Source organism: Rhinichthys klamathensis, unplaced genomic scaffold, assembly GCF_029890125.1.
Source record: "Rhinichthys klamathensis goyatoka isolate OS25496 unplaced genomic scaffold, OSU_Roscu_1.1 h1tg000123l_1, whole genome shotgun sequence".
Lineage (NCBI taxonomy): Eukaryota > Metazoa > Chordata > Actinopteri > Cypriniformes > Leuciscidae > Rhinichthys > Rhinichthys klamathensis.
This window is the reverse complement of record NW_026606660.1, coordinates 6,305,839-6,319,766: the sequence shown is the minus strand read 5'-3', so window position 1 is coordinate 6,319,766 and position 13,928 is coordinate 6,305,839. Positions and strand designations below refer to the sequence as shown.

Here is a 13,928-nt window from a genome sequence, read left to right as displayed (position 1 = left end):
CTATCTATCTATCTATCTATCTATCTATCTATCTATCTATCTATCTATCTATCTATCTATCTATCTATCTATCTATTTATCTACAGAAGGCCTGCCTATCTATCTATCTATCTATCTATCTATCTATCTATCTATCTATCTATCTATCTATCTATCTATCTATCTATCTATCTATCTATCTATCCACTATCTATCTATCTATCTATCTGTCAGAAATATAATTAATATTGTAGTTACAATTTTAAATACTAGCTAATATTAATAAATATTAGAATATAATATACTAAATATATGTATATTCTATCTATCTATCTGTATGCCTATATATACTTCGTATATATATATATATATATATATATATATATATATATATATATATATGATTTAATATAATGTGAAATGTCCGCCTCTATAAGAACCAACAGACAAAACTCATGGTTTTTCCATTTTCCGTTTATTGGAAAGTAGGATTGAGAATAAGAATATTAATAAACTTCTCTTCTAACCTTTGCAGTGAAATACAGTATTTAAACTACATTCTTTATCTATTGCCCAAAACTACAGCGATGTGTAGCTAATTTACTGTATATAACTTCATCAAAACTTCTCACTTAGTGAACAAAGAAGAAAAAAAAGAGTTTTTTTTTTAACACATTACAATATCAGGGTAGACATATGCATATTCTACTAATAGAAACGTTACTAGTTTGGTATAGAAATGCCACACACCAAACCATTTCTATAAACACAGGTGGACTGGTTCTTATGTAAACCCCTCTGTTGAACAATCAACTCTACGAGGGTCTGAAACATTTAATAACACAGTGCTAATACTTCATTAAAGCACAAACAAGCCATTGATATACAGTTCACTGTGGTTAGAAATTATTAATGCATAATATAAGGCCACTTTTGTGGCTGACGATGAATTTATTGTAATAATTTACATGTATCAATAAGAAATGCCACATTTATTATTATTGTTCATCCTCTTTCAATGAAACACATTCACGCAACAAATCCATATACACACCTCTAAACCGCTGTATGTCTGGCTGCCAGTGTTTGAACTCCACAATCATATTCATAGCACCAATAGCTCCTCCTGTGATTATAGTTTATGTAATGGGTAAAGAGGTATGCTCATTGTCCAGGACATTGTTCTTTATTGGAGTATACTGAATACCCGTACACTACCTTACAATTCCCGATTTGGCTGAGGGAGCTGAGAGGTTTACTTTAATATTGCCTTTAATGCTCGTCTTGAATATCAGAAGATGAGCTGATGTCCGCTGACGGGTCTGATGACAGACCAGGGTTCCTGATGATGCCTTGGTTAAACCTTGATGATGCTAAGGGAGGATGACGTCCTTTGGAACTACAAAAGAGTCAAAATGGTCAGAGATTAGAAGAAAAAGAAATCAATAAAACACTGAGGCAAGATTGAATATCTTTATGGTTGAACTGCTATACTTCTATTTTTACAGCATTCATGTGCATTTTCCATAACACTTTACAATAAGGTTACATTTGTTGACAATAAACTGACAATTCAAATATTTCTAAAGCTTTTAACAATTTTAGTCAAGGTTAATTTCAACATTTACTAATACATTATTCAAATTAAAAGTTGTATCTGTTAATATTCATAATTGACCTGAGCTGACATGAACTAACAATGAATGCATTTTTGTATTTATGCTATAACTTCTGCTATAAGATTAATACATACTGTAGCAAATGTACTGTATACAAACTGTATTGATAAGGTTAGTTAATGCATACCTAATGCATGAGCGTAGCTTGCGAGTTGCGACTGGAAGATACTACGATATAGTTTTACAAATATATATTTTCAACTTGATAGTAAATATGCATATATTGTATGTCTTTTTAAGTGGTTGTTTTTTCAAAAAATAATTTAATAACAGTTATGCTGTGATTAATCTGCATTTTGGAAGATAACAGCCAAACGGATGTCTGTTTTAAAGCAGAGGGTGAGTAATTTTTCACTCCTTTATTTGCTTAATAAAGAATAAAAATAATTTATATATATACATAGCCCTTACAAGTAATGTACAAGTGATGCATCTGGTTAAAACAACTTAAATTTGACCATATATAAGCTATGTAGAAAAGCTCAAATGTGATAAAAATGGTGAATGACCAAAGCAAAAGCCCAGATGTCAAGCTATACGCCCATGACCTATTGTTAACTAATGGGACCTTATTGTAAAGTGTTACCAAATTTTCTGCATATGAAATACCTGTATGACATCGTCAAATTATGCAGTGTAGAGTACTTTATACCACAATGAAACATGCAATATTCAAACATACAGTTATAGCATGTTTCTACATTGACGTCCTTTGGAAAGTAGCCGTGTGTTTTGAGAGAATCAAATATTTTATGTTGTGTACTTATGGACAATGACAATGAATATCACAATATTATTATAGACTTCCTTATTTAACCTTACAGTATTCCAATGTGATGAGTCAATCGAGAGTAATTTAAGGTGTGATTTTTAACATCTCTGCATGACTTGATCAGACTAAAGAGTTCAGACATACAGTATTTACATAAAACTGAATTTAAAAATGCTAAATAATTTTATTTGATTAATATTTGCTGAATGCATATTTTTTTAACACTTTATAATAGGTATACAGTAATAAAGTACTTACAAATCATTTGCAAACCATTAGTTTATAGTTAATTATAGTCTTTGTTTATAATATAGCAACTATATGGATAGGATAAATATTGTTTAATTAGCTCATATGTAAAGAGTTGTTTTTTAAATGCTTTGTTAACAACGTATGTGATGTACAGTTTTTTAATCCAGTAGTAAAGGCTGTTAATGGTTATTATGAGTAAATATAACTTTCTCACTTTAGATTAGGTCACAGAAAATCAGAAAATGTCATTAATTAAGTGATTTAAACCATCCTTTCTTGGACATTAATTACATTACATGTAATATAAAGTGTTCCTTAAAATTTTTACAAATACATTAAACATCAGTTAGGGTTATACAAAGCATAAAAGAACATGATCTAACTCTTTACAAGCTAATTAAACAATAATTTGTAAATTACAGTGACTGAAGAACTCTATAGTTTATAGTTTGCTCTGTATTCAATACTTTTATCCCTTGAAATTAATAGTTGATCACCCAAATTACATTTTTAAAGTTTTTTTTCCCTGTAATAATAGCTTCAATGTAACTACACTCTTGCTCATTTACTATCCGCGGAGCCATGAATATGCTAATTAGCCCCGCCTCCACTCACTGAGGTAAACACTGCACAATGGTACAACGTCGGACACTTAACGGTAATAATATGATTAGCCTTTTGCTTGACATTATCAAACAGCTAATAATGTGTAGCTAAATACACCAGTATAACCTGGGTTCTTTTGAGCCTCTCCTGCTTCACAGCATAGTTAATGATATGCTAAAGCCCGCCGGCACGTTGACGTGATTGGTTACAAGTTTGTGACGTCAGAAACACCAGCGATTTCAAACCGCATTTTTGAGTCTGTCTTTGGTTCACTGCAGTTTTAAAGAGAAAATACTCAGCAATGGTGTTGACTTATGAATTTGCACATGGTTTGTCTGACTGCATATTAAAAACACCACATAGACATATAAACAACATTAAAAACTCGATCTTTAAGTACCCCCACAACCCCATCAATAAGGCCCCCTTCATTGACACTAAACCAACAAATCAATGTTGTGGGTAAAAAAGACTGGACAAAATACACATTTTAATTTTTAATATTTTAAATACAACATTTGATGGAAAACAAACACTTATTTAAAAATAAAAAAGACATGGAATTACCACTATAACCAGTAGATGGCGACAGAGGAAGACTTATTTCCATTCCCTAATATTGTTTTTTTTTCCTCGTTTTGCTTTTACATTTATATTTAGACATTATAAATTTAGACAAAAAAAAATTTGTTTTATCAAAGTTTGTCACTTTTTGTACTGAAGTAGCCTCACAAAGTCTCATAAAAAAGTCTCCAATAACTGTTCTTAAATTGACTGGTAATAAATTGCCAGTGAATTACACAAACTGTGTAAGTCAGTTTAGCGCAAGCTCACTGATTTGTGGACAATAAATGTCTAATTCACGATGCATTTACGCTTCGTTTGTTATAATGGGTCAGGTTCGTCAGCATGTAGAACTTAAACTGGCACTAAACAGAAACTCATTCAGTGTTTTGAGGAATATTAGGCGGATTCTCACAACTAGTAACTTAAACACTTCTGATTGGACATAAATTTTTAACAGACATGCCAGTAATTGGCTACAATACTCAACGCTGCAAAATCACGTTGTAAATGGACACATTTGCAGCGACTAATGCGCCAGGCTGAGGTGATGTTGGTGCGATTGACGATGTTCCTGGCATATGCCTATTCTGCCAATGCAGAACAAACCAAGCAAAGTCTAAATCGCGTACCCCCTGGAACCTGCACACGTACCCCACCTAGGGTACACGCACCCGATGTTGGGAATGACTGGTGTAGATAATGCAGTATTCCATTGGAAACAACAGTCAGGGTTGCCAGGTCCCAGAAAAATTTCCAGCCCAAAGCCGACTCAAACCCCGCCCAAAAGGAATGAAAACCAGCCCAATATTACCCCCCGTCCAATCACAGTTGAAAGCTGCGGGATTCCCATTAAGGTCCTTGATAAACGTTTTGATTTTGTTTATTCTATGGTTTAAATGATTTTAGCCATACATGTTTATATGTATTTGTGCTTATTTAATGATTTAATCTGTATTTTATCCCTCATCAGTAACTTACTTTTTTAAACTTTGCTACTGTTAATTCTTCTTTTACTCTGTCTTTGATTGTAATTTTCAGCACTTGGCATGATAAATTGTTTAAAATGCAAGCTATAAATATGAATGACATAGCCATCCATAAAAGTCAGTTCAAGTCCAATTTGGGCTATTTATATAGCTCTTTTCACAATACACATCGTCTCAAAGCAGCTTTACAGAAAATCATGATGTTCATAATTTATTCATTCCTTTTTGCCTTATAGTCGCATTTAGCAGATTAAAATGCTATGTCTATAAGATAGTCTTTGCCTTAAAGCACGTGGTAACACTTTACAATAAAGCTCACTGGTTAACATTAGTTAACGTGAACTAAGAACGAATATTACTTCTTCCGCATTTATTAATCTTAGTTAATATTAATTTCAACATTTCCTAATACGTCATTAAAATCAAAGGTTGTATTTGTTAACATTAGTTAATGCACTGTGAACTAACGTGAACAAACAGTGAACAGCTGTATTTTTTATTAACGAAGATTAATAAATCTTTAGGTTGCCAGGTATTCATTCCAAGGATCAACACACTTTCAATTAAAGAATGTATTTTCATTTGTCTTTGTCTACAGATAAACATTATACAAGTACGCGGTACATTTCCCGTGACTGCATTTTCGAAATAACCCAATTGTGCGGGAAAGCCGCGACCCTGGCAACACTGACCACAGTGAAAGCCACGGTGTTGGTCAGTGGTGAAGGTCTCACCTTGCTGCCCAGCAGGCCTCCGTTATGGTACTCTGGGGTACTTTGGCCAGACAGCGGCTTGCTTTTCTCTTTACTGTGGTTGTTGGAATCGTTGTCTTTGATGATATCATACTGCTTACAGAAGAGCACAATCACAGCTGCAGCAAGACAGAGATCAGTTTGATTACGGGGACGCAGATCTGATACGTTTAATTAAAACAAAACACTATCTTCCATCTGGATATCACAATTGAGTTTGAAAGGACAAAAGTTTTCTTAAGGTCACTGTAAAAAAACAACAACAAAGCAATACTTAGGGAAATATTTGAAATGCAGAACAGAGAAAGTTAAAATATTGTTACAGTATATTGATACCACCCTGTAAAGCCTATTGTTTCATATTTGATATGAAAATCTCCAAGGCCTCGAAATCATAAACATGATCAAAACTTTGCTGATTTTCATAAAGTAAACATAAGAATAACATTTATATTGTAAGTATTATTTCAAAGTGAACACGCAGGCTTGATTACTTGATTATCATTTTTTTTTTTAAAATAATCTTAAAATGTGAGTATCAAATGTGATAAATCCAGCTTTTGAGGAACAGTTACTTGTGCAATAAAAACTACTATGATTATAAACTAAGCATTTAAATGTCATGTTACTAAGACATATTATTGGCAGATATAAAGTGACAACTGATATTTATATGCATTTATGTAAGTAGTCTGCTATACTGTTATAAAGATCTCATTGATTTACATTACAAGCTATCAGAATTTAATCTTACTTTTTGGTCATATAAATATCAGGAACTGCACTAAATTGCACATTTTTGCTCAGTTTGAGCCCCTGAACAATATTGAGATGAGCTCCATATTCTTGTATATCATACTACCGTATATGAGCCATAAAAGCCTGATGTATCAAATCAGGCTTTACAGGGTTAAATGGAGGGAAAAGTCAAATTATTTCCTTTGGTAAACAATATCACGAATATCATTGCAACCAGAATTTTTTTTTTTACTTGTTTATAATGAATATGTTTAATTCAATCCAAGACAATGTCATTTACCTGCCCACATTAGTAGTACAGTCATTATGATCAGTATCTCTCCAGTCTGAAGGTGTCTGGAAATGTCTAAACCCTCAACCGCAGGGTCATCTGATCAGGTAAACAAGACAACAACACATGTTAGAGGATGAAAGAGATCATTGAAGAAATGTCAGAATTAATGATGATGTTATTTACTAACAAACTCAATAAATTAGAACGTTTTGTGGCTTTTAGTTCATTTCAATCATGGCAACTCTGGGCATGCTTATGGATAAGATGACAATGTTGAGTAAAAAGGATTAATGTACGGGACTTGCTACTGCCAATACACACTCAACACACTCCTGTGAGTAAGTAAGACATGCTGCTGTTGTCAGAGGTGTAGTGGTAAAAAAAAGAGGTGGGCAAACTATAAATTCTGGTGGACCACGACGTGGTCACCAGGTAAGGTGGGCCACTGCCTACCGGTGTATGTGTATCCTGATGAGATTGCTATATAGGGAGGGCTCGACATTAAGCCTTTTCATACGCTTGTCCTTTGGACAAGTAAATCTGTCATTCACTTGTCCGAGTAAAAAAGTTGCTCGTCCGGAATTTTTATTTTGTGTGTGTTAATTTATTCTGAAACAATATTGTCATCAGTGTTCAATCAGCTTTGACATTTAAATCACCATATGTAATATCTGCACCTTTAAAGGGCATTCCCCCCCCCCCCCCCCCCCCCAAATGTATGCTTCATCTTTCATTTTAAATTCCTAAATTTGATTAATAAATTCAATTATTTCGAATAATAAGACACCATACGGCTGTTACCCTAGGGGCTGATCAAATTAAATCATTTACACTGAAAAATTACAATTGCATAAAATAATGTTATGAAATTGATTTAAATTTATATAAGAAACGTTGGAAAGAATGATACTACTTTTAAACATTTAACACTAAACCACCAGTAGGTGGCGGCAGGTGACCGTCTTAATGAGTGAGTCATTGATTAAGGGTGTACTCACACTAGCCAGTTTGAACCGTGCCCGAGTGCGTTTGACCACCAAAGCGCGGTTCGTTTGACTAGTGTGAGTGCTCCGAACCGTGCCCGGGCGCAGCTCGATTAGCCGGCCCTGGCACGCTTGGAAGAGGTGGGCCAGAGCGCGGTTCAGTTGGACTCGGGCGCGGTTCGCATGCAGTATGAGCGCTAACCGTGCTGGAGCACGGAACAGGACGCGTGACGTCATGGTTTTGCGACGCTCCAAAACCAACACAGTCCGTAATCAAAGCTGCAAAGTCCTTGCTGCACTTCAGCTGGTACCTTGCAAACCTCCTCATACGAGCAGCACGATTACGTGAAAATTTTCGCGCCACTAAGGCGACGCATCTGTTTAACAACAGGCTGTGGACCACCGTGGACCAAACGACGCAAAATTATCCACAAAGAAAACAGAGCGATGGACTCCATTGTGTTCAGAGAGCGCCGCTCTTCTTGTTTATCCCGAAACCGTCGCACGCACCATAATGACGTAAGCGTGCTCCGGCACGAATGCTGAAACCCTATGTGAGTGCAGGCCAGAGGGGGAGTGGGGAGGGGGGACAATCGTACTCGGGCCCGGTTCATGGCAACCGTGCCTAGTGTGAGTACACCCTAATTCATTCAACCGATTCGTTCAAACGGCTGATTCATTCAAGAATGAGACAGATGTTTATAAATGGGTCATTGAATCTTTGACTCAATCGATTCGTTCAAAATGCTGAATAAATCAGTAATGAAAACAGGTCGAGTGCTCCTGTGACATGCGCCGTGGTTCTGCTGTGACTTTTGTTTGGAACTATTTTCGCTGCTGAAACAGAACAAAAGCAGCCTGTTTTAGGAAAACAATGTCACATTTTCAATCGTGATGGTGTTCAGGAAAAATAATTGAGGTTGCTTAACATTATGTTAAAAATATAAAAACTCCACATTTAGATTTTTATAGGCAGTATGTTGTTAACTGAGAGTGTGTGTGCTGCACTCATGTGTGTAGATTTCTGCTCGAGAGGCTGCGCGAGCGTCAACAGTGCAACCTTACCGTCGATAGTCAACAACACTGACAGTAATGCAGCGCAATATGAAAGAGTTCGTCTTAGGTTAAACAACCTATGAAACTAATTATGAACAATATGAAACTAAAACGACATAAGCTTAATTTAAAATGTCTTAGGAGGAACTACAGGATATTTAGAGGTGGATAAACGCACTTTGGAGGTGGGTAAACGCTATTTCCGAATATTAGGAGGTGCGTAAACGGCGTTTACGTGCGTTTAGTCTCCACTACATCCCTGGCTGTTGTACAATATAGCGTACAGTACATGAATTAGCCGTATAGCAGATCTATACAGGTGGAGCTGGGGAAGGTGAAGAGTTTCTGAAAGCTTGCAGCGAGCTCATTGGCTACTGAAACAGCAGGAACCAATCAGCTGTGCCCTGTAGAGAATGACTTGAGTTCATCTAGAGGTTCATGACAGAACTCTGTATGTCTGTGAGCTTTGAGCTCATCATATGCTAATGCACCATAAAAACAATATTTTTCAAAGATGTAAATAAAACAAAGCTTATTGGATTAGGCTATACAAGAAAATAATGTTCAATCTTTTTACTTCAAACGTTCATGTTTGTGTATTATTTGTAAAATTTACTAGCAATTTCTGAGTGAAAATTGTTTTAAAGTAAATCCTACACCTTTTTTTTTTTCAGTGTAAATGATGGAAAAAAAAAACCTAGCAGATACAAATCAATGAAACATGTGCTGGTTGAGTGACTCAACAACAACAAAAAACAACATGAAATGTGCTTTATAAAATGAATGACATTGTATTAATGCTGATCTAACAGACATGTTTACCTTGATCCATCATGGTGGATTGAAAATGTTCAGACTTTTTAAGCGTCCTGAAGTGAATCTTTTTGCTGGCCAGACTCTCTCCATAGAGTCCGACGGATTGGACCTGGATAATATAGTCTGTGTCTTCATCCAGATCCCAAAGTATACAAGCATGACTGGTAGTGTTCACCTCACGAATGAAACGCTGCATCAACCCGTCCTGGCGCTAAAACACAACGCACATACACACGTTTAAAGATTCATTAGAGGGCATATTTATTGCAGATATGAAACATCAGACTCCCTCGATTGTAATAAAGGCCCGTAGGGCTGAATCTCATTGTAATAACTTTTGTTTGACCTGCTGTGAGATGGCAAAGCCAATTACGGTCTCTCCGTCCAGAATATTCCAGGACACGGTGGCCGAATCTGCCCGCAGGTGTGTAACAGAGACATTGACAGGTGCAGCAGGGCGGTCTGTGAAACACAAATCACCAGCATGAATCATTTCTTAGAACAACCATCTGATGCACTCAGACATATACAACTGAAATTTAAGCTGAAATATTCAATAAAAGATTCAGGCTCCATGACCGTCATGTTTAAAAACATTATATTAAACATGTTACTGTTGTATGCAAATGGATGATGTTTGTGAGGGATTTTGAGACGCTTTGTACAGAAGTATTTATAGATTCATCCCGTCTCTGCTTCCCCGAGACATCCAAGGAACAACTTGACACCGGCTCAATGAACAACTACAATAATGCAGTTCATAAATATGCAACATTTCTGTATTCAGCTGATTCACTCTGCTGGGATATTATGCAAATGAATTCTAATTTTAATTCTTCTCTTTAATGGGATAAGCGTGACTCAGTTGGTCAAAATTACTGCCAATCCACAGTGCTTTGCCAAATCTCTGACTTCATGTGTCAAGGAGAAAAATGTGTTTGACTGAAAAAGGACATGCAGTAGTTTGTGTCACACCCAACAACATATTCTTAAAATAAAAATAACAATCCAAACAATCTAGAGAAGATAAAGACTAATGCATTGTGACACATTTGACCTTCTGCTACAATATAACGACATGTAAATCTGCTTTATATGCACGATACAAAAATGGCGTGTCTTGACAATCATACAACATACCTTAGAGTCAGAACAATTAGAAATTGTGCTTCAAGTGGTAAATGAGCTATTTTTATTAAAGTAAAAAAATATCAAAACCTGACAACATGTTGCTAAAAAGTAATGTTGCAATGCTCAGATGAGGTAGAAATAACTCCTGCACATTAATTTAATAGGTGTATAGATAAGATAATGCAAAAAAGACCAAAAATTACAGGACATGGGTTGAAGAGCAAGACTCGTTTGGTCTTTGCAAACATGTATATTACATAGATTTTAAACATTTGGCATTTTGCTGATATCCAATAATTTCGTGTATATGAAATAAAAAAGCTACCATGGGATATGACCCAGGTCAGACCTGAACCTGTATCCCTGTGAACCATAAGCTCTATTACTGTAAGTCCAGATGCACATCCAAAGGCATTGACATCTTTATTTTCATAAGTATGCTTTCTAACCAGAGCTCATGCATAAATTGGCATATATTACTTCAAGAGGTAGATAGAAAACAATTAAATTACTGAGATGACCTTATGAATAAAACAGGCTAGATTGCTAGTGTAACATCCTGGAGCAAAAAAAAAAAAAGAAAGAAAAAAGAAAGAAAAGTGAGAAATTTGCTCATAATCAACAGAATGTCTAACATCAAAAACGCTTTTTTGTGAATATGCACATTATCAGTTTTGAAATTACAGGCTTAATAAAGTGCAGGTTTCACTTTATTTTAAGGTGCCCTTGTTACAGTGTAATTATACATTTAAGTACTGAGTAATATTAATTAACTACATAGTTACTATAGGGTTAGCAGGGACTAGGTTTGGTTTAGGGTTGGTTGCATGTAATTATGGTAAATTTATAGAAATTATGGTTACACTTAATTTTAAGGTGTCATTGTTACAGTGTAATTTTATATTTAAGTACTGAGTCATATTAAGCAACTACATTTACTTACTAGGGTTAGGTTAGGATTAGGATTTGGTTGAGGGTTAGTAATTATGCATAATTTACTGTTATTACTATGGTAAGTACATGTAACATGTAACAAGGACACTGTAAAATAAAGTGTTAACGAAATTACTATAGAAACTACATGTAACATGTAACAAGGACACTGTAAAATAAAGTGCATATTGATCATAAGTACAAACAGAAAATTAACCTTTAGTACAGTTATATGGTACAGCTCAAAATGTCATAATAGAGCCCTACTATAAGAGCATTACACTAAACCCAATCTCTGTTTCCATTTCAGAGCTAATCACGTCCTTGTAAATAATTTAGTCCCCAATAAGACCATGACTGCAACCCTGGCAAGGCAATTCAGCCAGTGTCAAACACAGTCACAGAGCTCAGCAAGAGAGCAAACATTGCGTCAGTATCCGCACTCATCCTTTTATCTTGTTATTTGCCAAGAAAAGAGAAATTAAGCTAATTGTAATGTGCCAAGGTCAATGCTTCATGAACATACATCAGCTTAGAAATCACAATACGCTTTCTTGTAAGAATAAGTGCATTGAGAGAGCTGCCAGTCTTTCCATTAACTGTGAACTGTGATGTTTGGTATACATTGGATGGCAAGCACTTTAAAAGACTTTTAGTGCATCGAAGGGTGTGCAAAATGAGTTCTTCAATGACTGCAATCTATTAAAAAAACAAAAATAATAGATGGGTCAAATCATCTTTAATACAAGAAAGCATCATAAAGACTGTTATTCCCCTTAAGAACATAAACCATATATCGCACTGGCACTTAAATGCCATGATGACATGTTCTAGCACAGGTCATTCTCTCAGTATCTATTGGCCCATTAAATCAAAGACAACGACTAACAGAGTAAAAGGCAATTTCCTTAATGTCTTCCTCTGCTGGCTCGGGAAGGGCTTGCATTAAAAACACTGAAAGGATTATATAACACAGCATGCTTATAGACTGTATGATGATCAACACATGAGCGCACAATTATAGAGAGATGCACGTTGCATTCAATCTTTATTATTAGTCATGAATGAAACTGTAGGAACATTTATTCGACAGAAGGAACATAAGTTTACTTACTCGCCCCTGCAAAGCAGATGTGGCATCCAAACAGAGATAGAACAAGGCTCATAAAAGTGAATAGGTGAATCATATCTTCCTCAAGAGTTATTCCAGATGAGTGACGCCAATTTCCAAGGAAAAGTAACCTGAAGTTAACATCCCTCCAATCATCACATGATTATCAACAACGCATTCTCTTTGCTACACTGTGACGATGATAAACAATCTAATAAACCAGCAGCATCTTCTTCTTCAGCATCCACGCAGTCTGATGTCCAACGCACCTCAATCTGTTGCCATCCGAATCCGCGTCGGCCGGAGAGAAAGAGCGAGAAAGACGCTTCCTTTTGCGATTATTTTCAGTGATTTAAGAGCTAAAGAAATCACACTTTTTGATGTTAACAACGCGACTAGAGAATCGTCAGCCTCGCCACCAGTTACATGTTCGCTGCGCGTCTAATGTAACGCGTAAGCGCGCATGGCGTCCATCACAAAGCTCGCGTTCGCCTTTCTCACTTTATGCGCTCGCTCGTGTAAGACGTTTTAAGAATACCAATAAATCTGCGCTGCATCGCGGGCACATGACCCACAGGTGGCCAGTTACTGATTGATTCTCAGCAGTCACTCATTCCCCTTCTATAGCCGCATGACGCACGAACCTGCACCGGGATGAATGCAGTAAAAACACCCTCACCAGATCCGTTAGACGCGATTTATGACGCCATTCAAACTTGCACATCGAAAGACCACGGCAAACATCAACATCAGGAGAATCTCTCATGGAATAGAACACCGAACTGTGCGAGCAGAACAGAAGAGGCAACATTTTGACTTGATATAGTCTAAACTAAAGCTATAATAACAAAGCCATTTAAAATACTTGAATATTTCACATCAGATGTGAGAAAAGAATAGTGTTTGTTTGTGATTACAGAATGGAATAGATCAGTAATGGAATAGTACTGCAATATTGTGTTATTATATTATGGATACACAAGAATTACAGAGATAGAATAATATGAATAAAATAAAAATGGCTGTATTTAGATGATTCCCTCTGCTGGGCTTGGGAAATTATGCAAATGAATTCTAATTAAACATGACTCAGTTGGTCAAAATTAGTGACAATCCACAGTAATTTGCCAAATCTCAGATTTTGTGTTTGACAGAAAAAGGTATTTGTTTTTAAACCAACACCCAACAACATATTCGGTAACACCTTACAATAAGGTTCATAGTCAACATTAGTTAACTACCTTAGTTGCATAACCTATGAAAAATACATCT

At 35.8% G+C, this 13,928-nt stretch overlaps 1 protein-coding gene across 2 annotated transcripts; it reads right to left on the bottom strand.

The window, feature by feature from the left end:
• Positions 1 to 435: 435 nt before the first annotated feature.
• Positions 436 to 13,370, bottom strand: fndc4b (fibronectin type III domain containing 4b). Of its 2 annotated transcripts, XM_056255963.1 has the most exons (6): positions 12,660 to 13,365; positions 9,828 to 9,943; positions 9,488 to 9,692; positions 6,633 to 6,722; positions 5,576 to 5,712; positions 436 to 1,378 (listed from the first exon to the last, which is right to left on the bottom strand). In XM_056255963.1, the coding sequence occupies exons 1-6, from the start codon at positions 12,730 to 12,732 to the stop codon at positions 1,337 to 1,339; spliced, it is 663 nt and encodes a 220-aa protein (XP_056111938.1). In that variant the 5' UTR covers positions 12,733 to 13,365; the 3' UTR covers positions 436 to 1,336. The 2 variants fall into 2 exon arrangements, with proteins under 2 accessions (XP_056111938.1, XP_056111939.1); XM_056255964.1 differs by lacking the exon at positions 6,633 to 6,722 and having other exon boundaries at positions 12,660 to 13,370.
• Between the last annotated feature and the right edge of the window lie 558 nt (positions 13,371 to 13,928).

Excerpts from the sequence above, each read along its gene's own strand:
- fndc4b (XM_056255963.1), bottom strand. The coding sequence starts at position 12,732 with ATGATTCACCTATTCACTTTTATGAGCCTTGTTCTATCTCTGTTTGGA. Across the intron at positions 9,944-12,659 it reads CATCTGCTTTGCAGGGGCGA|ACCGCCCTGCTGCACCTGTC; the intron begins GTAAGTAAACTT and ends TGTGTTTCACAG. Across the intron at positions 1,379-5,575 it reads GAGGCCTGCTGGGCAGCAAG|TTCCAAAGGACGTCATCCTC; the intron begins GTGAGACCTTCA and ends ACTCTTTTGTAG.